The sequence below is a fragment of the Athene noctua genome, chromosome Z (assembly GCF_965140245.1).
Source record: "Athene noctua chromosome Z, bAthNoc1.hap1.1, whole genome shotgun sequence".
Lineage (NCBI taxonomy): Eukaryota > Metazoa > Chordata > Aves > Strigiformes > Strigidae > Athene > Athene noctua.
This window is the reverse complement of record NC_134077.1, coordinates 74,776,751-74,804,520: the sequence shown is the minus strand read 5'-3', so window position 1 is coordinate 74,804,520 and position 27,770 is coordinate 74,776,751. Positions and strand designations below refer to the sequence as shown.

The 27,770-nt window shown below is 44.3% G+C and overlaps 3 protein-coding genes across 9 annotated transcripts in view; 1 reads left to right on the top strand and 2 right to left on the bottom strand.

The window, feature by feature from the left end:
- The window catches only part of NCBP1 (nuclear cap binding protein subunit 1), a 32,120-nt gene extending 27,003 nt beyond the window's left edge, over positions 1-5,117 (bottom strand). The window contains exons 1-5 of one of the 2 annotated variants that reach the window (XM_074932324.1): positions 4,980-5,117; positions 4,720-4,805; positions 3,872-3,972; positions 2,439-2,595; positions 451-558 (exon numbers count right to left, since the gene is read on the bottom strand). In XM_074932324.1, the coding sequence (XP_074788425.1) occupies positions 451-558; positions 2,439-2,595; positions 3,872-3,972; positions 4,720-4,805; positions 4,980-5,013 (486 nt within the window). In that variant the 5' untranslated portion in view covers positions 5,014-5,117. The other variant, XM_074932325.1, reaches the window with a different exon arrangement.
- Positions 5,118-5,238: 121 nt separating this feature from the next.
- Positions 5,239-21,000, top strand: TSTD2 (thiosulfate sulfurtransferase like domain containing 2). The gene is made up of 9 exons (XM_074931599.1): positions 5,239-5,390; positions 5,579-5,928; positions 7,528-7,636; positions 9,240-9,365; positions 11,290-11,395; positions 13,090-13,208; positions 13,852-14,010; positions 14,940-15,078; positions 16,406-21,000. The coding sequence occupies exons 1-9, from the start codon at positions 5,286-5,288 to the stop codon at positions 16,663-16,665; spliced, it is 1,473 nt and encodes a 490-aa protein (XP_074787700.1). The 5' UTR covers positions 5,239-5,285; the 3' UTR covers positions 16,666-21,000.
- The window catches only part of TMOD1 (tropomodulin 1), a 28,424-nt gene continuing 21,516 nt past the window's right edge, over positions 20,863-27,770 (bottom strand). For all 6 annotated transcript variants that reach the window (XM_074931605.1, XM_074931606.1, XM_074931603.1 and 3 more), the window contains 4 exons: positions 26,420-26,527; positions 24,720-24,863; positions 23,846-23,990; positions 20,863-21,429 (listed from right to left, as the gene is read on the bottom strand). In XM_074931605.1, coding sequence (XP_074787706.1) covers positions 21,365-21,429; positions 23,846-23,990; positions 24,720-24,863; positions 26,420-26,527 — 462 coding nt within the window. In that variant the 3' untranslated portion in view covers positions 20,863-21,364. The remainder of the gene's footprint in view (positions 21,430-23,845; positions 23,991-24,719; positions 24,864-26,419; positions 26,528-27,770) is intronic.

The following is a 27,770-nucleotide window of genomic DNA, read 5'->3' as shown; positions in this document are numbered from 1 at the left end:
AATTTAAATTGAAACAACAGCAAAGCTACTATTTTGCAGTGATATAAAGACCAGCAGTTAAAAGACTGGAATGGCAAACCATTAAAAAATACATTCTTGCTTGTGTAATTTTAATCTGAACCATGATAAGCAGACTTAAAAGTGGTATCACTTTCACAGTCCTTCTGCAGATTATCAATATAGCAGAACAAGTCAGGCACTAAGCACTTGTCGGAGTAAAATTAATTCACTTCAGTGACCTCACTATAAAGGACCATGCTTTCTTACTGTATGTATGTATTTTCTAATTGCCATGGGCTCCTTTTACTCATGCTAAGGAAACTAACTGCACATGACAGTCTATTTAGTTTGCTGTCTCTAGAACTTTCCTGTTCTAAGCATAAGTACAGAAGCAATGGTACAGAACAATTGTGAAAACAGCACTGGAGGAGCCACAGATCTTCTGCTTACTTGAGGCACGTCTTCCTCCTGTGTCACACTCACAAAGTTCTCAAACATAGCTACCATTGAAGGTGCAGCTATTACATGACAATTTACAAGATCAGATAGAAAACGAACCTGAAAGAGACCAAAGAAATGTTTTAAATTAATACTTTTTAAACTGACTGCACAAGAACAAGTAAAGATTACTTAAATAATGAATAAAAGTACAATATACATTCAATACTATGAAGGCAGAAGTACTGTATAGACCCACCTTACAATCCTGGAAAAATACCGTAAGTGCTGCCTAATGTCATTCATTACAACATATGTAATTTGTTTCACTGCAGTAACATTGCAAGGATATTTCTAATTAAGGAAGGCTGGGAAACACCAGTATGCATTCACAGACGTGCAAACTGTTACTACAGAAAACAAATGCTTGTGCTTCTATTTACTCCAAATGGTATCAGATCACTAAAATTACAGAAGTGGAAGGAAAAAACCTTCCTAAAAGCTGAAGATGGATTGATCCATTGCTTTGAGTCCATCATCAGGAAACAGCAGTACTGAATCTGTATGCCACTATATATGATTGATTTCTATAATTATTTATTCATAAATACAGATAGTTACACAGAGACCCTATATAAAAACTGATGGCATTTTGGGGTTTTAGAAGTGTGACAGGCCGATGGCATCCTGGAAATCAAATGGACTTATCTGCCTCAGAAGAAAAGTCTCCACGGCAGGAATACATCCTTGATTTGGCTGCACTCTAGTAAGAAATTCAGACTGACAGAAATAAGAATTTAAGCAGAAGACATCTGGGGCAGAGCAGTGCCTCCTTTCCCCCCCCCCCCCCCTTCTTCTGATTTGTATCCTGCCTTCAGGCTTAAAACAAGGACCTAGTAGATCCAAGCTCTCCCAGTATCACCACAATCTTCACAGACAATATAGGCTGAAACTCCAGCAGTTAAAATCTCACATATTTTTTTCTTAAAGGCCCACCTTTTCTTAAGGGTTCATTCACAAACCATAGTACAATAAACACAACACAGGTATTTTGATCTGAAAGCAGATCACCGGGAAGAAGTCTTGGGAAAGCAATTTTGGCTAAGCAGACAGTTCAGTACTCAAAAAAGTACCAAGTTGTTACTTTCCAGATATTCACTGCTCTGAAAAGTCTTTGACAAAGCTGAAGAAAGATTTCCACTGCCACTCCCTTAGTTGTTACTCTCACAAATCATTTGTATGTGCGTGACCAGAGAAGGTGAAGCTGAACCCAAGGGACAACACACTCAGAGGAGGATTTTATTAGCAACAAATGTCACACAGTTGAACAGCAATCTCTTGGCAAAATACACTGAAATACCAGAATCTTAATTTTCACCAGTGGGCTTCAAAAGAAGCTAGGGAGCTTGGCACTGGGCTTCTAAATCAGACACCACTGATATCCTAATAGGTTCTTGCAGGCAAAATCTGTAAGCAGCAAGAGCTGGGCAAATGGCTTCAAAGACAGCACTTAAAACTGCCTGCTTGATCTTCATCCCATATTATCAGAATGAAAACAGACCTGATAACTGCCATCAAAAGTAGTTTTTAAGAACCAGACTGCTCATTTTCTTTTCTTTTTTTTTTTTTTTTTCCATGGGAGCCACAAAAAAATCATACACCTCTAAACACAATAAAAGTGCATGACTTTCATCTATCTTTCACATTTGACTGTAGAACAGGTGTGGGGGAGCACCTCTGTTTACTACAAATTAATTTTTCACTGGGAAAATAGAGTTGGAAGTCAATTTTGCAACTGTAATATGATTTCTCTCCCCTGAGGAAGAAAACATTTTTCACATAACATACATTTCCTCTTGGTATATCTACAGTGCACTGCATGCTGATGCCAAAAGAGACTGTAATACACACTGAATAGCCCAACTCTTCTGGAACAAAAAGGTGAAAGAAGGGAAGAAAAACAATGAGGAATAATGTAAAACAAACAAAACCCGACTTACTAAATGCACAGCTTCATTATACATATTGACTTTCAGACATTCTTTAAGCTGACGAATCATGGCTTCTACAAATTCCCCACCAAAATTGTAGTTCCTGGCATTCAGCAACCCAACTAGCGTCGTGTAAACAGTAAGTTTTTCTGGTAACAGACGTGCACTGACACAGGAAAAGAAACATGGTGTTAGTTGTTTATTCATCATGTGCCAACTGGCAACTGCAGAGCATCTTACAATCCGCTTATTGTAAATTAAACTTGTCTTACAAGAAAGAAAGAAAAAAGTGCTAGTGTGATCTTACAGTCCTATCCCATGATTAATATTTACGGACCTTTTTTTTTTAAACTACCATAATTTAGAAAGGTAGGTGCCACTTTCGAGTACATTTAAGGTATTGGCTTTTTATTTATGCTTAATTGCTGAGCATTCCAGAGAGGTGGCCAAATAAGTGACAGAATTTATGCAAGGATGCAAGTAGTTAAATTCATAATTTAGAAATAATTTTGATACAGCATCAGCAAGATTACATAAAAGGCATACACATTTTATGCTATAAGTTTTGATCCCAACTGATTTTAAGCACAGCATAGGGAAGGCCAGGTCCTACTGGAAAGAATTATTTTTCCTCAGCCATTTTTGTAGCACGTAAATTAACCCCATACTTTCAGAAATGTCTTGCTGCTATAGGAAAAAAAAAAAAAAAGTACTATTTGTCTTACATTAACAATCACTGCTAGAAAAGAGATTTAGGTATCTAAAACCATAGCACAGGCTAGGGGGCTAGGGCTGGAACACTCCCTCTTCAGCACACCCCTTCTTCACACTTCTCTTACACTGCACAACCCCTCCCTCAGACACCACTCAGTGATCCTGAGGCAGGGCACTTCTGCTCCTGCACTTTGCTAGGGAGAGGAAGAAGAACTGTCAGCCACTGGAGAGGCTGCTTTCAGTTCTTCGTGTTCCCAGCTCCCTCCTCTAGTGAATGGGCTTACAAAGACAGGAACATCTCACTGACAGAGAAGAGGAGCAGGCAATGAGAAAACAGCACAGATATTAATAAGCCTAAATAAGTGTTAGCAGCCAATAGCTTCAGTGCTCTTAAGGATTTCATTGGGAAACAGGATATTGCCCAGCATCACTGTGTTCTCATTGCTACTGAGTGCAGCTCAGGTTTGTTCTGTTTTGAGCCTTCGTACACATTTCATGTCAAAGTAATGTAAAAGAGGTGTTTTCCCTGAATTATACCTAGTATGTAACAAGCTTATTTATTTATTTTGTTTGCAGTAAAACAAACTACACTGTAGTACAGTACAATCTACACTGTAACAGCACTCAAGAGCTAAAGCCATTCTTGGCATCTGAACTATCTTAACCACTTAAATTTACGCACAGAGAAGACAGCACCTCCCAGATTCCCAGACCTCCCGCATACGTACACAGTACATAGTATTCTTAGTATCTTGCTTTTGTAATTTGGCAGATCAGCTTCCAAAACACCAGCTAGGCCCTCCAAGTTGCTCTCCAAAGATGAATTACTCTAAAATTAAAAAAAAAAATAAATTTTGATCATCAACCAGGCAATATGAACCAGCCCCTGACTCTCATGTGGAAGACAAGGAAGTTGGGCAAGAGCACCCTCTTATGTCACCTCCTTTTTCAGAGCAACGATTCAGTTCCGTTAGCAGTAAAGAACCACTCTTACTTGTCTGAAAGAAGGAGCAGCTACTCCTCAGAAGAGCTGCACCTATCTCCTCCCCTGGGATACAGGAACTAATGCTGCCTCAGGATAAGGTGACTGAGCTTTGATTAACGATGCAGCATGAAACAAACGACTTTCATTTCTTTTTCACTGCACCATCATTTTTGTTCTTATCATTTTATCCCCCTTTCTATTAGCCTCAAATCCTGTCAGGCCTTGAAGCCTGTGCCACAGAGCACACCAAGTTAATTCCTCATCATCCCTGGCAGCCTAGAACCAGCAACACCACCTACAGACACAAAGTGATAACTCTTCACTGTCTGTCCATCACTGTTTGGGAGATATAAGACTAATGTTTAAGCCCGTTTTAGCACATCGTTTTGCAAAAGCTGGCAATTTTCCAATTACCTCACCGGGAAAAAAAATAAAAATAAAAAAAAATCGTTTCTTTTTGGGTGGTTACTATACTCGAACCGCTAACACACAACACACAGAGGCGGGGCGGGGGGGGTAGGGGGGAATGATAGTTTTAACTTTCTGGAGCTGCCGCCAGGCCCCGGCCCTGGCCGGAAGGCGACCGCCTACCTTCTCTCCCACCCTGCAGATGAGTGACTCGAGCCTCTCCTCGATCTCCGACGGCTCAGACGTCCTCCGCCTCTTGTGGGGCTGCCCTGTTCCAACACACCGAGCACAGCGTTACCGCCGAAGAGCCCCCCACCCCGGCCGCCCTCCATCCCGCCCAAACCCCGCTCCCGCGGCGGGACGGCCCGGCCCGCGCACCCTCCGCCACGGCGCGGGGCGGATGGGAGGAACCGCGGGCGGGAGAGGGCTGCCGCGGCGCTCACCGTCGCTGTCGTCGCTGTGCCGCCGCCGCGACATGGCGGGAGGCGGTCAGGGGCACGGGGCGCTGGCGGCGCCGGTCCGGGACACCTCGCACGGGCCAGAGGGGAGCGCGGATCTTCCACCGCCCGCTCGCAGCCCGCCGCCCCTCTGCTTCCGGGACAAAGGGCGCGCGGCGCCGTGCCGCTCTGCCCGCCGCTCTGTGGTACGCGCGCGGCCCGGCGGACTTCCGGGGCGGGGGGGGGGGCAGCGCGGGGCGGCAGGCGGGCGTTGCCCGGGCGACAGGGCCCTGCCGGCCGCCCGAGGCGGAGATGCGGCCGGGCGAGGCGCCGTCGCCCGGCCCGGGGTCGCCGCGGGGCAGCGCCGCGGCCGAGGCTGTCGCCGCCAGGAAGCAGCGCGCCTTCGCCCGGAGGAAGGTGGGTCGGAGGCCCGCCTGGGTCGGAGGCTGGCGCCGCCGCCCGGTGCCGCCGCTCTCGCCTCGAGGGGTTTCCGCGGGCGGGGCCGCGGCGGACCTCGGGGTGGGTCTGCCGGCCCGGGGGGTGGCGGGGGATCCCGGGCAGCGGCGGCAGCGCGGGTAACGGGCGGCGCTTGTGGTGCGTTTCAGGCCTTTTCCCTGTTCGTCAAAGCAAAAGAGGTGCCGGCTGCAGCCCGGTGTCCCGCCGGCGGAGAGGGTGTGCGGTGGCGGTGCTGCCGGCAGGCGTTTGAGGAGCTCTCCGGCATTCACAGGCATGTGGCTCTGCAGCACGCTGGGGACATCGGGCTGCTGGCAGCGCCGGCGGACGCCGCGCAGCAGACAGGGCTGACTGCCAAGCAGGCGCTCGCTGAAGCGGGTCCCTCGAGCGGCCCGGCTCCTGCAGGCCGCGCAGACGGGCTCCATGGGCACCCTTATAGCAGTCCTGAGATCTCCTGTACACTCCCGGACACAAGCCACTTTAGCTATGACGAACTGACAAGGTAAGAAAGGGCCTCGGTAGTTTGGAGGTCCGGTACTGGCTGGGAGTGGGGTGTTGGGCTGCTTACGCTTGCTATTATCTTTTGTCAGTACTTTTTATGGAGTTCGGCGTCCTGGTTTCAGCTGGCACAAAGTTATTTTTTCTTCTTAGTAGTTAGAATAGTGCTGTGTTTTGGATTCAGTATGGGGTTTGGTACAAGAATAATGCTGTTAACACACTGGTGTTTTCAGTTGTTAAGAGTTCAGAGACTCTCCAACAGCCCATGCACAGGTGTACAAGGAGCTGGGAGGAAGCACGGCCAGAGCACTGGAATCAAATTGGTCAATGGAATATTCCACGTCACGTAACATCATGCTCAGTACATAGAGGAGGATTGGCCAGGGAGGAGGAAGTTGTCTATCACTTCCAGGATTGCGATTGTGGGATCTTGGTATTTCGGGATCGCTAGCCAGGAACGGGCTGGGTATCGGTGGGTGGTGAGCAATTGCATTGTGCATTACCTGTTTGTACTTTCTCTTATTGTTTTATTCCATTTCAATTATTAAACTGCTTTTATCTCAATCTGCAAGTTTCCCTTTAGCCCTCCAGTCACTCCCCCCATCCCCTGGATGAGGGGAACGTGAGCAAGCCTCTGTATGGTGTTTGGTTTCTGGCCAAGTTTAAACCATGACATTTAGCCAAGTGACACTTTAAGGTACAGAAGAAGTCTTCCCTGATATTTCTTTAGATCTCCAGATGCTTTGGATACTTTCGTAAGATACTTCAGATTCATAGGTGCAGGTACACTCCAGGAGTCACTTGGCTTATTTTATTTCCTTTCACAACTGCTCATGCCTGTAGAAAACATGAAGATTACCACTTGAAGAAGTAGATACACTGCATTTTTTTTATGGTAAAGATGGGAACTTTGAAGGGTTGAACTGTCAGAGCTATATCATCCCTCATTGTTAAAGCAGACCTGTACAGATGTCACTCAACAGCTTAGATGTATAAGGAAGGACCATAACAGAAAAGAGCAGAACAGCAGGGTGTTCTCTGCACAGGTTCCTTTTCTCTGCTCATTCAAGAACCTTAAGGACTCATTAGTTATGAATAAGGAGGTTCATGAAAATGATTGCTGGAGTTCAGCTGGTGCTGCTTAGAATGCCAGCGCACACAGTAATGCTGAAAATTTTACCTTTTTAAATTTAGATAGCTCAAGCACTTGAATTTTCAAGTGCAAGTTTGTCAGGTGCTTAGTGGGACACTTGTGTACACAGAAAACAGCAGTTCTTGTGTCTTATGTGTTGAGAGAAAGTTGAGTATAGCACAAAACAGGCTACTGGCAGAGATGTCCCATCCAGCACAGAAGAGTTCGTTTTGTAACCAGTCTCGAGAACTAGGAATGTGGAGTTTTTTTAGTTCATATTTGTTCTCTGAAATAAATCAAACCCAGCCATGCTAATCCCTCCACAAAGTTTGTTTGTTTTGTTTTTCTCACTGCATCTGCCAGAAGATAATTGTGTGCGTTTTGAATGGTTACTGCTAACAGTATATTTTTTATACTTTCAACCTTAACATTATTTCTCCTGTTTGTTCATCTTTGCCATGCTATGAACAGCAAGGTGGGAGAAGTGCTTCTGTATTACTGTTACTGTGAGGTGAAGGATCCGGAAAAACTCTGTGCTTGGCAAAAGGCTCTGTGCCAGCATCTGCATCTCACTGGCAAGGTAAGGTTTTAAGCAATGGTGGTATTCTTAACAATGGTTTGCTTAGTGCAGGACAATGGGGAATGTGGAGAACTAAGTGTTTTGCAGCAGCAGGTGCTAATCTGTTGTGGTCCCTTTAAGAAAGGCACTCAGACTCTGTAAAGTATCATTTAAAATGCTATTTAAGAGTTAATGCTGCAAACAAAAAGAAAATAATACAGATAATCTCTTATCCCTTTTGATGCTGGGAACCCTGAGTTGTGCAGCATTGAGCAAGCCTCTGATCATGCACAGCACACTGTGCAGACCCTGTCCTTGCAAGGGTTGCTCCATTTCCATAATTTGAACTGTTACAATTTATTTTTTTTTAATAGGAAAACAATTTCATCACTCCTACTGTCTAACATGAAAGGTTATTCACAAAACTTCTTGACACACTTTTAGATAAAGTCAAGAACATGCAGGGGGTACAATTGCTGGTATCGACAGGGAGCTGCATGCAGGCATTTCTGTTAGGATTATCAGGCTGGGTTTATTCTGTGACTAAAGGATACGTGCAGCATAATAGAGCTGGAAGGCCAAGCTGGAGGTACAGCATCATGCAGAGGGTCTGGGCTTGCTTATGTACACTGTTAGATGTATCACTAACTCCTCAAAGTGCAATGGTCTTCCAGTCAGAATCACTACATGGAGCAGTAATCCATATGGTCAGGAATGAGACGAGAGCAACTGACGTGTTAGACAGCACCATAGGTTAACAATGCTCATCCATCTGGCCTCTCGAGGCTGTGGGAAAAGGTGAATTTTAGCCTTATGAAGCTGATGATCTCAGGCTATCTGTGGGCAGAGGGATTTTTCAAGAGGGCAACTCAGAGCAGGAGACTACTTCTATCTTTGACTTGTCTTTCTTAGTAGCTTCTTTTTCTCTGCCAGTGGTAGGTGCCTTCCCTGTTCTATGTTTGCACAGGTCTGGGGGTGAAATGTCCTGATGCATTTACTTCTTTCTTGTTCAGCTGTATTATATGGTAGTTGGTATTTTTCTCTTTTTTTTTTTTCATCTCCAATACAGGTGGCAATATTTGCATTCTCAACCAGGTTTTTTTTCCTCACCTCTTATATTCAATCTTTTTTTCTCCCCCACCACTTCAGAGTTTTTGTTAATTTGTCAGGGCTGGAGATAAAATGACTCATACTGAAATTTAATATTACATGCAATATTACGCATATTCACATTTTTATTGTGAGTCATTGGGCACAATCTCATTGTTATTCCTGAGGCAGACTTCCAGTGAGAATTTTAATGCTGACTGCAGGATTTGCCTGTTAAGCAGTTAGCATTTCTCTGTTTATTGCACAAACTTTTCTGACTGTCTTGGTGTCATTCTTTTGAAATGGCTCAAAAGTGATTACTCGGGTTTTATTCCTATTTTATTTATTGTCTTGTTTATGTTCAACTTCAGTATAGCCATTTTTGCCCCCTTGCCTCCTTCCTTCTCTAGTAGTCTCTTTTCTGAACATACTTCTGTGTCTGCCTTCTGTCACCCAGTCATATTTTGCTGTTTTCACTGTGATCTGTTTTTGCTGTTACTAAGCCTTAGCCCCAGCTTCTCCTCTTGCCTTTTAGGTACGAGTTGCTTCAGAAGGGATTAATGGGACAGTTGGTGGAAGCAAAGTAGCTACCAGTCTCTACATTGAAGTTATGCTTTCCCAGCCTCTGTTCAAAGACATTTTGTGTCAAGAGGATTTCAAGGTATGAAAATATAATTTCTACATGTACATTGTTAATGCAGCACATTTAATTTTTGAGAAGTAAGCACATTGCTTCTTGGTAGTATTACCTCTGCTCTAGCAGTTCCGCTCTCCCAGCACTGACCTAAGCCAAAAGTTCCTAACCTTTCTTTGTTTAGCTGTCTGCTGGTTTTCACCAGCAGTGGCAGTTATCACAAGCAGTGATAGCAGCTACTACAAGCTGTGGCAGCTATGGATGCTGCTGCAAATCCCCCTGCACAGGTAAATGAGGAAGTGTGCTTCAGCCCCACCATTCTTCAACAAGCATTTACTCCAACTTGACTGCCAAAACCAAGGCATCACAACGTACACTTACCCAAGCAAACTATTCCCACACTTGCCTCTTCACCCTGATTTGAGATCCTTGCCTTGAAGCCTACTGGTTTAGGCTCATGCTGGCTTTGGGGTCCATATAGGTGCATTGTCAGTTCCATGAACTGGATGTCTTCTAGAGAAAATACGCAGGCAGAGTCATGAGGTTTCTCCCTACTCCCGTAAGTGCCTAACTGGAAGGAGAGAGGTGCTAACTTCTGCTTGAGCCTGAGCATATGAGCTGATTGCTGTCTTCAGATGGTGATGGCAGCTGTGGCTGGCACCATATGGGATTCTGGTAGGCTTTTGCTGTCCCAGCACTGTAGGTACTGGTTTCTCTGTGAGAAAGGAAAGCTGCTGCTTTTATAGAATTTTTCTTTTCCACACAGTTTTATTTGCAGGGAATACTTTTTTTTTTTTTTTTCCCCCCATAAATAGCTAAGTCAAAGGAGTTAGTAAAACTTGTGAAACTCAAATCCCATGTAGAGCTGCAGTGCTGGTTCTATCTAATGTCTGTTGTGCTTGGCTGAATTTCAAGAGTAAATGTGACCTGTTACAGTCATGTGTAGATCCAGAACCAGAACAGGGATGGAATTTTACATTGACCTTGGCAAAACCTCCAACCCTGCATGATCTCTCTGGGCATCAACATTCATGCATTAGTACACGATGGTATTTCTGACTCACAGTTCCTCTGTATATGCTGTATAGCCAGGTAAGTGGGAGTTTCAGGTCCCTGTGCCATGAAGACATGGAGAAAGAGGAGTGAAAATTGCACCTGAGACTATGAAATATTCAGTGGCCACTGTAGTTGCTGCACACTGTTTTCCGTGATAGCTGTGTCAGTGCTGCATAGCACTGCACTTCTGTTTGAGTGTTTATATCTTGATAGTGCCTAAGCCATGACTGAGGCTCAGCCCTGCAGAAATTCTCACTTCCTGTTGCCTGCAGTGGGCGTGTCTCCAAAGGGGAGATCTTGTGCTTGAGTTTGGTGGGGTGGGGGGTGTCAGACTCGGCTGTTAACAAATCTTGAGCCTGGCTGACCTCCCATATGTCTCTTTCACACCCATGAACCACTGCAGTTCCCATTGCACATGTCATGACTGGAGGCCTAGTTGTGCTTGTGTCGGGCATCAGAGGGGCTGAAGAGAACTGCAAGGCCCAGATGTGTCAACATGATCTGTTACTGGAGGAGGTTATTTAATATTCCTGTCAGAGTCAGTATGCTCTGTAGGGGCCTTGACTTTCTTACGATAGGTGCTAGTGACATTGTTTCTGACTAAGATCTATTCTCCTTCACACTACTCAGTGACTCCACACTTCATGCCAAATGGTGCCTGTCTCAGTGGCAGAGTAGTCATTGGGCCTAAGACACCTCTCTGCCAGGTCATGGTAGGGGTCCACTGCCTAAACCTCAGGATTTAGACTGTGCATTTCAGTGGGAGAGATTTCTTTCCCTCAGCCACCGAGACACCTTCACATTCTAGTGAGTTGTAGAAATTAAAGTGAGTGGGTAATTTTAATCTTGACACCTGGCAAATTTTGGTGGGTTGTTTTTGTGTTTAATTTCCTAGAGCAGTGCAGGAGGAGCTCATTGTTTCCCAGACCTTCGAGTTGGAGTATTCAAAGAAATTGTACCTATGGGCATTGATCCAAAGACAGTGTCTTACAAAGAAACTGGTAAGTTGATTTAATGAGAAATACGGTCTCTCACCCAAGTGAGAGGTAAGTGAAGAATAAAGTACTTTCATCAAAAGCATTTCCTTCTTCACAGTGGCCGGGACACAGATGATAGATACAGAAAACGTTTTCTTGATGGTAGTCAAAAGTTATGGGTGCAGAAAAATTGCTGGCCCAGGCTTTGGTTTGCTAAGTGTTTAGCTGCCTCAGAAAACTTTAAAATTAACTTTCTGTTTTGTGGGAAACAGTAATAATTCAAATGACATCAAGCAGTTATCTTGTTTTGGGTTAGGGACATACCTTGTAATTTAGTCAGGGAGTAAGTCATTAGATATCTGCTAAAGGTAGATGTAGGGTGAAACTATGTATGATGGTTAGGAAAGACATTTCAATGCATGAATATATGTGTATTTGTTCTAAATACTCTGTATGTGCTTGAGGCTGCTCAGAAATTACACCATATAAAGAGCTCCAATGCTCCCTCTTTGTGGTTAGCTTGTGGTAAGAACCAAGCTGTATAGGAAGAGCTAGGAAGAGCAGCTTTGCATGGAGTCTTCTTATGGATCCAGTGGATTCTGGTGCTTCTGAGAGCTTTTTTTTTTTTTTTTTACAAAATTCTAGAATCCTGCTGAAGCTTACAGTTGAGTATATACATGTTCCTGTCTTAGGGACTGCTGACTTGGCTTTACTTGTATTGATGTTAGGAGCCATGCTCCTGCCTTTTACACTAAACCAGAGACAAGTTCTGCATCAGGTTCATGCCACTCCCCTAACACAGGCTTCAGTTGTTTACTGTAACCTGTAGCTGCTTAGTATGGATTATGCCTGATAAGATGTTACTGGCTGTGCATCTGCTATGAGGACACTCACGTAGGTGGTAAGCAGGAGCAAAGAGAACAGCAGTTAACAGAGCAGTTCGGGTCTCTTTTTTCCACCAAGAGTTTTTGGTGGTGTTAAATTTCTACAGCATCTTTTCGTAGTTTTGGTAGAGGATTATTTTTTCCCCCATTTCTTGGCAGTTTTGGGGATGTACGTTTGGATATTTTTCCTTTTTTTTCCCTTTTTTGTCCTATTTTACAGCATTTTATGGAGATGGTTCACATTACTCTGGCAGGCTGCTTGTAGGGTTATTTTTTAATCAAGTGAGGGATTTTGGTGCACGAGGTTTTTTTCTTTTTCAGTAGGTTTGGACTCCTAAGTCCCAAGCAATGTGAAAGCTGAGAAACTTTATGTAAGTAGAAGTTGTAGTGAAAGTAATACATGCTTATGGAAATTTTCAGTTTTTATCAACAAATAAGAGTTTAATTTAAAAGGTGCATTTCTGTATGCTTTTGTGTGTCTAAATGTAATGAAAGATGATCAAAGGGAGGGGAAACATTTTGCACTCTTTCTTTTACAACTGTAAGAGTTGCCAGGGGGACGTAACAAAGATCATAGAGACAGGCGCCTGTCTGCTGCTGCTTCTGTCATGTGGAACAGTGTGTTTTCTTTCATTTGCCAGTAGGAGGCCAAACATGGATAAACACGACTGGTTGAGTTGGGATGAAGTCTGTGAACTGTCACAGAAAATTTTTGTTTGGAAATCTGAGGAGAATCGGGATCAGTGAGATCATATGTAATATTGTTTTATAGTTTTGCTTCTCACTTATTTCTCTTACTTTTTTTTCCCTTTTTTTTTTTTCTTTTGGTTAAAGGTATCCATTTATCCCCTCAGGAATTTCACAGAGAAGTAGAACAGTATTTGTCTCAAGCCAGTCAAGGACAAAGCGATACCATCTTGCTGGACTGTAGGAACTTCTATGAAAGTAAAATAGTAAGTGTTGTTTGCCTGCTTCTTGCAGTGTATTACAGGTGCTCAGGGGAAGTATTTCACATTCTGAGGGTGTAACCTTTCTGGAAGAAGAGATTCCATGTTTCAGATTGACTGTAACATGTACAGAGTTCAATTTAGTAATGAATATTAGGCGCAAACAGCAGAGGACCTGCTCAGTGACTCAGCATGGAGCCTGCCTGGCTAAGTTCTTATACAGCTTGGGGCAGGAAGACAAAGTGGTCCATACAACATTAGCAGTAAATACCATATCATTACCATGAAGTAAAAGTAGCGTAATTTGTAAGGATTTCAGCATTTTTGCACTGTCCCATATGTCATAAAAATAGAGGCATCCTGCTGTCACACTACCAGCTCTCCTGCACTGCTATGGCTTGTCCTCCTCTCTTTGGCAGTTCTGTTCTGCTTAACTCCCTCTTTTATGTTTGGATGAGAAGACATGCTGTATCCAGAATCCTGATACAGATTTTAACAGGTATTTTGATGTATAAATGCAGCTGACGACCTGCTGCAGTGAGCTGAGTGTTCTGGCCCAAAGGTTTGTTACTTCCTCCAGTTCAAGGCACAGACTTTACCATGTAAGACTGCTTGTAACCAGTCACATGGCTATCTGTTGTTATTGCAGGGACATTTCCAGGGCTGTCTGGCTCCAGATATCAGGAAGTTCAGCTATTTTCCCAGCTACATAGATGAAAACCTGGAGCTTTTTAAAGACAAGCGTGTCCTGATGTACTGCACAGGTGGGATTCGTTGTGAAAGAGGCTCTGCTTACCTGCGGAGCAAGGTGAGATGTCATTCTGCGGGCACAAGTGTCAAGGAGTTGAGACTTCTTCAGGGGCAGCTGTCTTTTCTTTTGCTGGTAAATTCTTAGTGAGCACATACTGCTCAGTGAGCAGGTGGGGAGATAAATGTCTCTGACGCACACTTGCCTCATGCTGTCTGTCAAAGACATGGGTAGTTTAATGCAGCTCAGAATGATCTGCATAGACTAGTGTCACAGCAGTGATTGCTCTGTGAAAATAAGTATGTAACCCATTTGCTGAGAAGTCTGCCCTGCCCATTGTTTTAGGAGGGCTTGAGAGCATGCTGCAGCGTTTCCACAAGCTCTGCCTAGGTTATGCTCTGTGGTCATTACTGCACAGCTTGAGCATCTCGGAGTGGTGAAAATCAGCCAGTCAGAGCTTTCCCAGTGTTGTGGAATTAAATCTAGCAAACTGTGTTGTTCTAGTTGTGCTTTCCATCCCACTCTTCTCCTTGATTCTTCCCTCAAGGAGCAAGGGAATGGCACATATGTATGTACTTCAGAGATTTAAACCTTGATGCTTTCTCTCTGCTGCACCAATGTGAACCCTGAAAAATTATCCTGCTAACAGCTTATTACATAAAAACAGAATAAGCAGTGGTTCACAGAGATTCAACAGCATTTGCTCTGTGATGCAGCAAACCTCCCTCAGCTGAGGTTACCAGCCGTTTTCTGACTGTGACATTAAATGTACATTTGGGATCATGTCAACAAGCCAGCATTGTGACGGTGCCCAGTAATCCCTGATGGCACTGCCTAGAGCTGTGGGTGCACATGGTGCCACCTGATGGTCACTGAGAAGCTGCTGCTTTTTATTGACCCCTGGCGTTTACAACATTTGCTTTGGGAACTCTGACATGCCACCATTGCTGCCATTTTGTTCAGCTTTTATGCTAATATGCTTTAAACAGGCAGTGTGCAGAGAGGTTTACCAGCTAAAAGGTGGAATTCACAAGTACCTGGAAGAGTTTCCAGATGGATTCTACAGAGGAAAGCTGTTTGTATTTGATGATCGTTACGCCATTTGTTCCAATGAAGATATAATTTCAGGTAGGACTACCTAATAAAAGTGCAGAAGGCTGGGAAGCTATTTGCAGTCGTTTCCAGAGACGTGTAGGATAGGGGCAGCCAGACTGCTCTGTGTAGTTCTTCCTCATACTTGCTTTGATCTTTTAGTGCTGTCACTTTTCATGATGATTACCAACTCAATGGCTTTAACACATAAAACAGAAGGGAGAGAGGGTCACTAAACAGTTCCCTAAGACTGGAGCAATAAAAGGAAGTATCTGCTGCAGAACAGCTGCTATTATCAGCCATCTGCAGCTATGGAGGTGTATGTCAGGCACTACTGCTGTTACCCACTTGTTGCCCACAGTGCTGATGAGGCTGAGGTTGGCCAAGTGACCAACGTGTTAAATAGTTCTCCCGCTGTCAGCTGTTCTCTGCTCCAGTAATCTCACAGAACATCAGCACAGACTGCCAGGCACTGGGAGAGTGGTGGCACTAAGCTCTACAGCACTTTATTTTCATGCTTTAAAAGCTTCTGTAGCCTGTAGAATTTCAGTGACTTCTGGTTGAACTTATTGAGAACATTGGCTGGTCTTCTGTCTGGGGTCGCTCTTCAGATATTGCAAATGAAATACATGTATTCTTCTCAGTTGCCAGGTAAAAATACGTGGAATTTGGCTCTAGCCTCTTTTAGGAAGCAGCGCTGTTTTATCTGAGTGGGTAACTTTTTTCAGCATCACCTTCCATTCCTCCTCTGCAATTACCATGTACATCTTGAAGGTACCTGGCTTGTTATAGAAACAGAACACATTCTGGATACATCATAGCCATCCCTGCAGAAGTTTCAAGGGGAAGTGTTGGGGTAGGCACCTTCTTGATGGTATAACTAAACTGTGCTGTAGCTTTCAGTTAAAGTGTTAAAACCTGTCTGATGTAGAGGGACTCTGCCAGGACTGCAGATAACACCCCATCTGCACAGGCCATTGCTTTTAGGTGGAAGGAAGTCCCATGGCTCCTCCCTCCCCATCAGGAAACGTTCCTTCGTACTGGCTTAATTACCACCAGCATATCTTCTCCTCTTGGCAACAAGAATCTTTAAATCTGTCTAATCAGTTTGAGAGGAAGTGCTAGAGAGCACTTTTTCCTTTTCCTGAGGGACAGCTGTCCTAAGTTTTTTACACCAAAATCAGAAGTTTAAAAATTAACTAGGTTCTAAAGGATTGATTTAAAGCAGAATTAAAAACCTGGATGACAATAGATAGCAACTTAAATGAGAGACTGCAGTCCCATGGTGCCACAGAGAACCCTCTGCAAGGGGGACAGATGGGGAAATGTGGGTGTTAACTTTTTCTTTTCCTCCTCCCTCCAGCATGCAGATACTGTGGGACACTGTGGGACCAGTATAAACTCTGTTCCAGCCAGCACTGCCAGCAGCTTGTCCTGACGTGTCCAGGTTGTCGCAACAAAGGTCTTACAGCTTGCTGTCACGTTTGTCAAGAGAAAGAGCTTAAGGTGACTTCAAGGGCTTCAGGACAGACACTTAAGGAAGAATGTGAATGTACACGGAGACGGCCAAGGGTACCTATTGAACATGTCTCACAAAGGACACTGGATGCAGGAAAAGATTAAGCTGTTTTGTTAGCTAATCTGACATGTGCTAATGTGAATGGCTTCTGTAATCAGATCCCTCTCTTTTATTCAGCTAGGTTTGGAAATCGTGAAAATGTGTTGGCTTGGAAAGTTTTGTTCATACACTGCCTTTAAGCCTAGACTATGCCCTGAAAACCATCCATTACTTGACTGTAAATTACCAGAGTGCCCAACCCATCACCAGCACTACAGGATTCCTCTCTCTGGGTACAGTCTTGTAGCATGGCCTCTACCATGGGGATTTTGGAGCAGACTGTGTGCTATGGGACACAGCTGCTCACAATTCAAAAGAAACTGAAGGGACATAAGAACAATACCATTCTCTTCCTCCTGTATGGAGATGGATCTGTCTAACCTCTCCGCTGATCGTGCATTTGCTTCAACAACTAGTGCTAGGGTGTGATAACAGATGTATCAGTTGGATGTGGGTATGTGACTGGATTAGAGTCAAAGGTATCTTCCACGTACACGTGATCTGCATGTGTGTCTTGCTTTATACCAGTGAGAAGCAAGGGGTAGTTACCTGATGTCACTGGCTTAACTTGTGTACAACTGGCTGAAGGCAGCATAAGGAGCCCTCTTGTAAGTGGGGCAAAAGTCCACAGATAGTGTCTGCCCAGCCATACTTGTGTGTGACCTGTAGGATGAACAGGAAAAGTAATCCTCATTCCAGTGCTCTGTCTCCCTGGGAACTGTTTCCCTCAACTTGCCCATGAAATATCCAGGGCTGAGCTCTGTTTGCACTAGGAAAAATCCAGCAGTTTGGAGCATGCTGAAACTGCGACACACAGAGAGGGGAGCACAGACCGTCAAAATACCAGCATTATGGCACCGGAAGTGAAGCTGACATACGTGCATAAATGTCAGCAATAGCCAGAAGGAGATGCAAGATCCTCTATCCAAGTTAAATAATTCAAGATTTAGGGAGTGTTTCTGCTTTGTAAACATGGGTTGAGGTTTTCAAAAGGTGTGTGATGTTTATGTGATTTCTAGCTCCTATTAGTGGAGAAATTGTCTTTGAAAGGATCTATAGCATATGATCTCAAGACACGTCTCCACTTGCTGCTTTGTGTGCCTGATGCTGTAGAATGTACAGAAAGGTTTTATTAATAGTGTATAAGATGTGTCTTGACTGGAAAATGTCTTTGAAACTTACTGTCATTCTTGGTACTGAATAGTAGTTAAGTCATTAGGAAATCAAAATCACTGTCGCTCTGGGGTAGGGGTGGGTGAGCGAGTAGCTGCGGGCTGGGCTTAAACCACAACACTCACTTACTGGTTTGTTGGGGTTTTTTACTGGCAACTGCTTTTAAAAGCAAGAAAACAGTTTACTCAGGTTTCTGCAGTTGCTTAATGACAATTAGGCCAATGTTATTTTCATATAGATTGTAACTTTCTTCCACAGTGCTATGAAGTCAGCAAGGCCTCGCTGGCTTGATTAGAACTTAAAGACATGGGCATTGCTTTCATTAAAGCCATGGCAAGCATTTCTTACTTCCAGTATTGCTACCATGAAATGAACTGTTCAGCAACTGTTTTTGTGACTGTTCCTTTTATGAAGCAAAACCTTGAAAATTATGAACGTCTCCTTTGAGAATCTTTCTAGGATAGTATTTAATAGCAAATCTGTGCGTAATCCATACTGGAGAAGAAATTGGAAAATTTATGTTAGGAGACATCTTCAGCAGAAGTCTAAGGCAGTACCCATGGTCCCCTGGCATCTGCCTCCCAAGTTCTGCTGGCCAGTTAACCTGCTGTTGTGGACTGGAACATTTGTGGAAAAACATGCAAAGCTCTCCTTGCAGGCCTGGTATAGAGCACTGATTCAAGTGCTTCAACTTGTATGTTATACTCTCTTTTCTTCATGTATTAGGCTAAAATTCTACAATTTTATAATTATGTCTATCAGCAAGTCTGTAACACTGTAATCTGTTTAGAAGGCTGTTTCTGTATCATGTATCAGTACAGAATGGCAACAACTATTTTATATGTAAACTTCTGAAATTCCTATGATGATCTATAACCTTTAGTGCTTCCATCTTTTAAAGTACTGCACAAATACACTTCACCCGTTACATTGGAGGTGCTCAATCCTGCAGAGGTAAATGCTGAAACCTAGCTAAGCTGTCTGCCATGTGGTAGACCTGGCTACAAGGTACAATTCCCCTGAGAACTGGCAGCTGGAGATTCTACCTCAAAGGCAGAGGGGAGCCATGGGGCCTCTTCTGGTCCTTGCTGCATTAAGGCAAGGGAGGAGAAGGGCTTGAGATGTACAGATGGAGGCCTAAAAAGTCACATTTTCTCTGCTGCAGAGAGGGGAGGGGGGTAACAGGCATCCTTAGCCTCCCTCTTGCAGGTGAGCTCAGCAGCAGCTTTCCTGGATGCTGGATTAGTTTTGTCAGATTAACACAAATAAGACTTGCCATGTGAAATGCAGTGTGCTGGGATGCAGGCACCTCAGTGATAATGCCTGAGAGAAGGCACATTAAATCCAGGAGAGGTGAGTTAAGCAGGATTGGCTGTGACTGACAGATGCTGCAGTCAGCAGATGGCTTCTGCTTTTTCCTGAAGAACTGCTGGGACTAACAGTGATCCCTTGCTCCTAAATATCACAGCTTGATGCCTTTCACCACAAAGCCTGATGCTTCTCAGCACAGCCTGGTCTCTGCTGCACAGCTCTCAGCGCTCATATGCATCTCTCAGCAAAGCAGCTCTTATAAGGATCAGCTGAGGAACTGGGAGTGATCCTGCCATCTTAATGTGTGTTTGGGCTGCATGGATAATTTGGATGCTGCTGCAGTGAAACACAGGACAGGTTCTTGCTTTTTTTTTTTTTTCCTTTTTAAGGGCTGGTTTTTTTTCCTTCAGAAAAAAATGCTGTTGTAGTGGTGGCATGCCCTGCTCTGCAGCTGCATTTCCTTGCATGTCTGAGTTTCTTAGTGCCATCAGGATTTCCCAGGGTAAGATTAATTTACATTTCTGAAGACAATGGAAGAGCTGAGCCTGTACCATGCAAATCTGAGTGGATGGCTCAGCTGAAATTCTGTGGCTTTGGTTTGATGATTTAGTTGACTGTTTTGAAGTCTTTGCAGCGCATATGGAAGAAAGAGGCTGTCTGCCAGTTTTGGTTTTTTTTTTTAATATGTTTTCAAGTATTTTTCTTCTGTATTCTTTCATATTCTGATACGAAACTTGCAGGGTTGGGTGAAGAAACTATAGTGAAGCATTTTATTTGACACCACTGGTGCATTAAGATTTGAAGAGCAACAAAGTTTCCCACATTGCTGAAAGTACAGAGTTTCTCTGCTTTGTTGGTCAGAGCTAAATAGTGGGTGGTATTTGCACACAAGCTCTGAAGAAATCTGTGGGACTTCTGCTGGAATATGTGTAAAAGGCTGCAAAACTTCACTCTTAACAGATGTGTACCGGCAGATTTCTAGAAATTGAGAACATTTTCTAGGACATGTTGTCATCAGACCAAGAGTAAAGCTTCAGTGTGGCAATGCTTCTGCCAGGAGACTGCCTACTGAGCAGGATCCCGCCCACGTTAATAGCAGCAGTTTTGGATGGGATAATGCTGGGTCCAACCCACTGCATGTCTGGGAGCTACACAAGCCTGTGGGGAATTCCTCCCAGGCTAGAGGATGGGTAGTAGACTGACAAAAACCTGTCAGCCGATACACAGTTTACGTTCAGAGTTGGGGTGTTTCACTTAACAGGTTTTCTAGGGCACAGCATTTATTGTTGCATCTATGCAGACATTAGAGATGGCAGTAAAAGAATCAATCCCTAGCAGCATGAAATTTAAATAATGGAAATGGTCATCTAGACAAAACAGTGGAGAGAGAGAATCTGGCTTGTTTCCAGTGAAGAACTGGACACATGCTTTTAACATCATGAGACTGAAGGGAGTGGGGATCAGAAGAGAGGGTTCTGGTCTGCCGATTAGTTTGGCTATCTCTGTGGGGTTAGGATTTGCATTGCATCTCTGAAGGTGACGATTTTCTTCAGACATGCACAGGACAGAAAGATATCAGCCCATCTTAAACCACGCAGTTTTTGAGACTGTTTTATAATTGGTGGCCTTTTAAGTTCCATTTAACCAGGGGATGGAGTTCAATTTTTTCTAAGAAACAGGGATACATTTGAAACATCATCTTCAACTGACTCAGCAAATGTTGGTAAAAATTGTAATTCACAATTCTTGAAATCAGCCATGTTTCCGGGTAGTTGAAGTGCTTGTTAAACTAGTTCCTCTATAGTTGAGAACATTTTGGAAAAAAAAAAAAATAAAGTATTTTTTTAATACTTCTATACTTTGTGTGGAATAGTTGTATCTTTCACTAATGCATACCACATCATAGCTGTATGAAACACCGTGCAGGAAGTTTATAGAAAAATTAGGTGCCAGGTTAATTAAGAGTCACTTTTACACTGGGATGTACTCTAAACTGAGATTGCATAAAATTGGCAGGTTGTTACTGGCTTGAATAGTTTCCAACTCTACAGAAAACATCAACAGTCCTACTGGATAAAATCTTCAACTACAGCCCTAGTTAATATAAACTGTTAGTGCATAAAACAACCGAGGCACCACAAATACTCCGTCAAGGCACTTATTGCCTTTACATTTCCACAGTGTAGCACAGATCACCGGGAATGACCGCCATAGCAGGAACTACACTCCAGTTCTGCACTTGGGAAAAATAGGACCATTCAACTCTGCAAGTCTTCTCTTCCTCACTGAAAAAGAAGAGGAAGAGAGTCAGTCACAGCAAAAGAGATGTGGATGGCAGGCTTGGCTTACCCGCTGTGGAAAGGAGCTGAGAGACGTATTTTCTGCCAGGAAAGAAACAGGATAGCATCAGCTTCTGAATTCCTGCTTTAAGCAGCAGGCACAGCCTTATGCAATTTAAAATCAAGGGGTGGTAATATGAGGTTTCTGTCCCTATGAATTTTTACCTCCCATATTCTACAGACAATTATATTTCACATGATTTGTCTCTGTAATCTGACTTTGGCCAAAGCATCACCTGATGCTGACTGATGTAGAGAGAGCAGGAGATAGGTGCCACAGTTTTTCTTTTGCTAGTTTTATAAATTGCCTCTTCAAGCAAACAAAAAAAAGATCTCATTTCTTATCTTAAGCCTTTAGCATCCAGCGCTCTGATCACAGTTAATATGGTCAAAGCAGTTTCACATCTATTCTTACAGTTGATTTACAGCTCTGACAGCTACACTCATGACTTCAAGAAATGTGTGTGAGGAAAAAAGGGAAAGAAATAAAAGCAGAAAGAAAATGCAGAAGTTAGCTCATGAAGATGAATGTAAAAGCCTTCATGGTTGGTTCATATAGGGCATCTTAGAGAAAAGAAGCTATAGTACCAAAACAAAGTTCTGGTAGAATCAGGTGATGGTAGAGCACAAGCAGAGAGCCATTTGCTGACAGGGAGGAAAATAAAGTTTTTCTATACTTATACATTGTCCAGGTGTGGAGCTGAGACGCTATTGCCAGAAACCATCACACCGATGAATACGAGCTGCAAACAAGAACCAAATCAGACAAGAATGCTGATCTTAGTGGTCAAAGACACAAAAATGCACAACTGTTACATGGAAGGCAAGTTGTGAATGCCTGCCCTTAGAGCAGGAACAATTAAAATACTAGATCCGAATCTTCCACCTGATTACTTTCTATGCCAGGTGCTGCATGGTCATTAAAACCCTTGCTCTGTTCCAAAGGACAGAAAATAGCAAGCCTTTCCTGGTGCAGCTCTCTGGTGACCAGGAATGCAGCCACAGGCATAATAAACACGCAGTGAACTGTAATACTGAGTATTCTGTGTGGTCACTGAAGAGCTGGCACATACCTCTATGCTTGGCTGTGCTTCCTAGGAGCATGGTACTGGCTGAAGCAAGATTTGATTTGTCTTTTTATATTTTTATTTTGAAAACACAACATATTTATCCTCTGTCTAAATATGCCAATTAAAGCTGGTTTTCTGTGACTTTTAAATCTGAAGTTGAGTCACAAAGGGATAGAAAACCCTGTTGTGGTGAACCCTATGCAGAATGAAGTTTACAGTTCCAGTTTTTCACCATTTCTTCACGGCTGGCTTTATATGTTAGGGTTTTTTTCAGACCCTGTCTGTTAGCCCTTGTGCTTTCTAGATGTGTCTGGCAGAGCTCATCAGCCCTAGTGGTGGTGGGGGGTCCCTGGGAGCCTCCAGCCCAACTCCCACTCACAGCAGGGCTCTGCCTAGCCCTGTGTCAGGGCAGCCACTGGCTCTGTCCCTCTGAGTCTTGTAAACCTCCACCCTCTCAGGGAATGGGTTCTTCTTAATGGACAACCTGCAAAATTTTGATTATACCTCCCAGATATATTGTCTGCTGCTGCTGGGGAGTTTGGCGCTGCCATGTTTGTAACCACCCTGCCTATGCAGTTAGGAGCTGTTGAGTACAGTGTGGCCAGTATGTTGGTTGTATTTGATACTGCTCTGCTGGACTGATTTCCAGTCCTCTGTAGCAGCTTGCAGTCAAACAATGGAAAGCCTCTGCTGTATGCATCAGCTGAAACAGCAGTTGGCAGACTTGCCTACATTTTGCTTCACAAGCACTTTTCAAAGCCATGTTGCTTCCCACCTCTCCCTAGAAACAATTCCAATTTGTTTTGCTGAAGGGGATGGGCCAAATCCCACTGCCATCAAAGTTCAACTCTACTACTTTTCATCTCTGTTAAAGTGGGAATGAAACTGGAGGAAGACAAGCAGTTGGCAGGAATCACAAGTGCTGGCAGCTCACAACCCATGTGCCATATGCTGTATCATGCGCCGTATTGAAGCACGTTAGCAGCTCTCACTCCTTCCCAAGAAGACCCAGTTTGCCAAAAATGCTGCCTTTTCTGGGAGTTTTAGCTGCCCAGTGTCTTCAGGTCTGGAGCACAACCCACTGCCTAGCTGACAGCAGCTGTATTAGGGAACCAGTCAGTGAAGGCGGCTTTCCTCCTCAAGGGGCAAGGCACCATCAGGCCCTTCAAAAGGTGGTTTCTAACTTAAGCACATCCACCAGAGCCTTCAAGTGAGGAGTTCTGCCCTTTTCCCACCAGGAACTGCCCACAGGACCCTCCCATGCTCCCTGGCTTGCAGCCAGCCTGACTCACCTAGGTCATTGTTGTTCATCATGGCATTGGAGGCACGAAGTCGGGGACCTTGCTGAGTGAAATGGTACCCAAACTTCAGCAAGGAGGTGTTTTTTTCCAACATGTTTGCAATTTCCATTTCGACATTGTTGCCCAAGGGCTGGCTCTTGAAAACAGAAAAGCAAGCTGGTCAGGTCAGAGAATGATTCAGAGTGAGCACTTAGATCTGTCATCTCCACCCCTTGCCTTCTTTGGACCTGTTGGTCCATTTGGCATTTCTGACTTGGAGCTGGTGAAACAAACAACTGGTCTGTCCTGGTACAACCAAGTGTACCTCCAATTCCTCCAGCAGGCATTCCCACAAGTCCTATTGCCAAAGGCTATGTTTCTTGGACAGATTTGCAGCTAAGAAGCATCTGGAGAAACCATGATTTTGAACTCCATCACTTGTCCCTGAGCTTCCCATAGCTCAGCTGCTTCACCAGTACTACTGCTTGGGTTTCTGGAGGAGCTAGACTTGCCACAGCATCTGTACCATCACACACTCTGGAGCCCTCCTTATATTTCCTTTGCATTGCAGCAGAAATTTCAGTTTTACTAGACATAATTATTTAAGTCCCTGCAAGAGCTTGGAGCAAGGTGTGATACTGGACAGGTGCATCACTGCTCTCCAGGGCAGCACTAGGAACACAGTAAGCTGATTGCACTGCCACAGCCTTTGTTAATTACTGTAGATAGTAGCAGATACTGCCTAGGAAATGCAGCAGAAACAAGGGGCTGAAACCTCTCCAAAACAACTCCGCAGCGGTGGCAGGCTGCCACCCCCCACCTTGACCAGCCACTCAGTTTCCCACAGCCAGGACATGATCAGAGCTCCTGCTTTTGCACATTTTACCTGGTTGTCGATGCGCAGCTCTACAAGCGACGTGTTGCCCTGGAGCGCTTCAACGACAGCCAGGATCCCTGACCCAGAAATGAAGTTTGATTCCACATTCAGGCTCTTCAGCGTGTTATTGACCTTCAGCATTTCTGCCAGTGCCTGCAGGCAAAGGTGAGTGGGAAGAGGTAGCAGTGAGACAGGCAGGGGTAGAGCACCCCAGAGCAGCAGGAGTTCGTTCAACTCCCCTCACCTCCGGAGGACACTGGGAGGACCCCATGTGCTGGCTGGTTTCACTGCCACCAGATGGAAGAGCTCTGTGAAGTGCGAAGGGGTTTTCCCCATGTCGAAGAGGGATTCTTGAATGTGAGCATGCTGGAGGCCAGAGAAAAATCTCATACAGACAAACCCTTAGAGCCACCCCAAAAGGTGACAGTCCACACCTGCAGTTGCCCAGTGACAGCTTCATCTGTCCTTCTTCTAAAGCCAGCATGGCAACGGCAGGGATGCTGGCCTGCATCAGCCCTGCCTCCTGCCTGATCAGCTCCCTGCCCGCACTGTTTCTTCTGCATGGGGCTGAGATGCTTCCCATCCCAGCCAGCAGACAGAGGAGTGTCTGTCTTGAGCAACAGGGGATTCTCCTTGTTCAGGATGTCTTCCCAAGTGGCATGACAACCATATTAATCACTTTTGCCTTCCTCAGCGATAAGACCAGAAGTGGACTGGCATACTCCCCACCCCCGACCCTGACCTGATCTGATGGTGTCATTTCACAAGCTGCATGGAAGAACCTGTCTACATCACAAAACAGAAGGACCAAAAGGTGATGTCCAAGTGGCTAGGCTGACCTGCATCCACTCACACAGCACTTGGCTCCACAGCTCCCTGAACCCTGCACAGTGCCCCATGTGCCGTCAAACAGCACCAGTGATGCCTGCACAGGCTTCTTCCCCAGTCCAGAGTGCCTGAAATAATGTTAGAGCTGTACTCACCCTCCAAAAAGAGTATTTTTTCTAACAGGAAACTGGTGTGCACATGCGTGTGTGGAGTTAGGGGTGGCCTGGGTGAAGAAGGGTGAAAGTTGGATGCAATAGTGTTGGAAGAGTGTTCAAGGATACAGCCTGAAAGGTAGCACAAGGGCCAAGGAGAAGGCTCAGCACCTCTCTACATCCCCAGTGATACTTAAACCACTCGCAGCAGCAGAATGACCCTGTATCACCCATACAGGCCACACACTAGAAATGCAGAGTCCTGCTTCTGCACAGGTCTGCACAAAAGAATGTATGAAAGAGCCAGAGCAGACATGTGTGAGGAGAGGTACGGGTACACACACAGCAGTGTATGGCTTTGTACCAAGAGCAACAAATGGGGTGGCCCTGATGTAAGATAAATTGAAACAGACAAACTGCTATACAAGATGCCACTAAGAAATCAGTGCCCTGCTTCTTTTCCAGGAGATCCCTGAGGACAAATATGAGACTGAATGGGATTAAAGGATTGTGTCCTGAAATCTTCACAGCTGCAAAGGGAAGCAAAGGGACCAAAGCATGTCTGTCACTGGCTTTCACTAGCACCCCTGAAACCTGCACCAAATTCCAGAGGTGCAGGTGCCAAAACTGATGTAAGGTGCAAAAGCAGTCAGCCAGTAACTCTGCAAAATACCTTGCCCCAGAACAGCTCCTGTCACAACTTTATGACAGTGAGCTGACAGTACTTACAAAAGCAACAGGATCGTTGCTCCGTGTCCCAACTATACTGAACTTCTTCACATAGGTGTTATTTTTCAGCGCTTCTGCAAAAGCTTTTAAAGTTGGTATGGGAATATTCTGTGAACAGAAATGCAGAAAATCTGTGTTAGGCCATCATCCACATGAAGGAACATGCAATACACTTAAACAATACTTTAAATTTATCAAGGTCATATCACCAAATGCACTGAAGTAATTTAGGAAGGGGTTGATAAACGTTTTTCCAAGTTAACTTCTACAATCAGCATGGTCTAAGGAGCATGGCAATGTCTTCATCCTATTTCCCACCCTGCTGATAGCTCATTGCCTTGATTTGAAGCTACAATGCTTCTCCTGTTTAACTGCCCAGAAGCACAGCTACTTACGAATGCAAGTGTTGTAGGGATATATGTAACCAGGATCCATGAGCCTACCAAGCACTGCTCCTGTGCTTTTTAATATGAATTACAGCGCTGAGCAACATTTGATCTACAAAAATTTCAGTCTATGGGCCTGACCCAGAAATACATGAAACAATCTCCACAGACACCTCTGACTGCTTTACACAACATCTTTCAGGCTAACCTTTAGGATGCTAGGTCTCAACCCAGATTTATTTTCTGGGTAATATAAATCTGTGCTGTTTATTCTGAGTTCCTATTAAAAAAACATTTTTCACTTATCAAGGCACTTTAGATACCCCTGTCAGATGCACAAGTTTTCATCTGTCTAAAATTTTAAGTGGTATCCTCAGCTTGGACTTCTTGCCACGCCATCCAGATTCCACCATGTGGAATCATCTATAGTGAAAGTCATCTGCAGAGCCATAACACAGAGGCCAGCAGCTTACAATCTCCACCACCATTCTCCAGTTCTCCAAACCCTGTCCCAGAGTCATGAGTCCAATACGCAAAAAAAGTGCCTGCCTGCCAGATCCTCAGCCTGGTGTCCTCAATGGACATTCAGGTTCACTAGCCAGAATCAAATACATGAAAGTAAAAATCTTTTTGTTATAAAAAGGTGCAGGTGGCATGGCACAAGTCTTTTTAATTTGCATGTGCAGTCAGCCATGTTCTTGCTATGTGAATATGTGAGGACATCAGGGAAGGCAGCTGGAAACTGTATTTTTTAGTATTTGTATGTGTCCCAGAGGCAACATAAGAAGTAGTGCTGTGTCCTGATCTGCTTTCTACAAAAAGTAAAGGAGTCCTACAGAAGGGATGGTGGGAGATGGACAGGGCTACCTGCAAGAAGAGAGGTTTCTTCATATTTTCATGACAAGTGTCAGGATTAAGATGCATTTTTCCTCCCACCATTTTATCTTACATAAACAGCCCCTCCA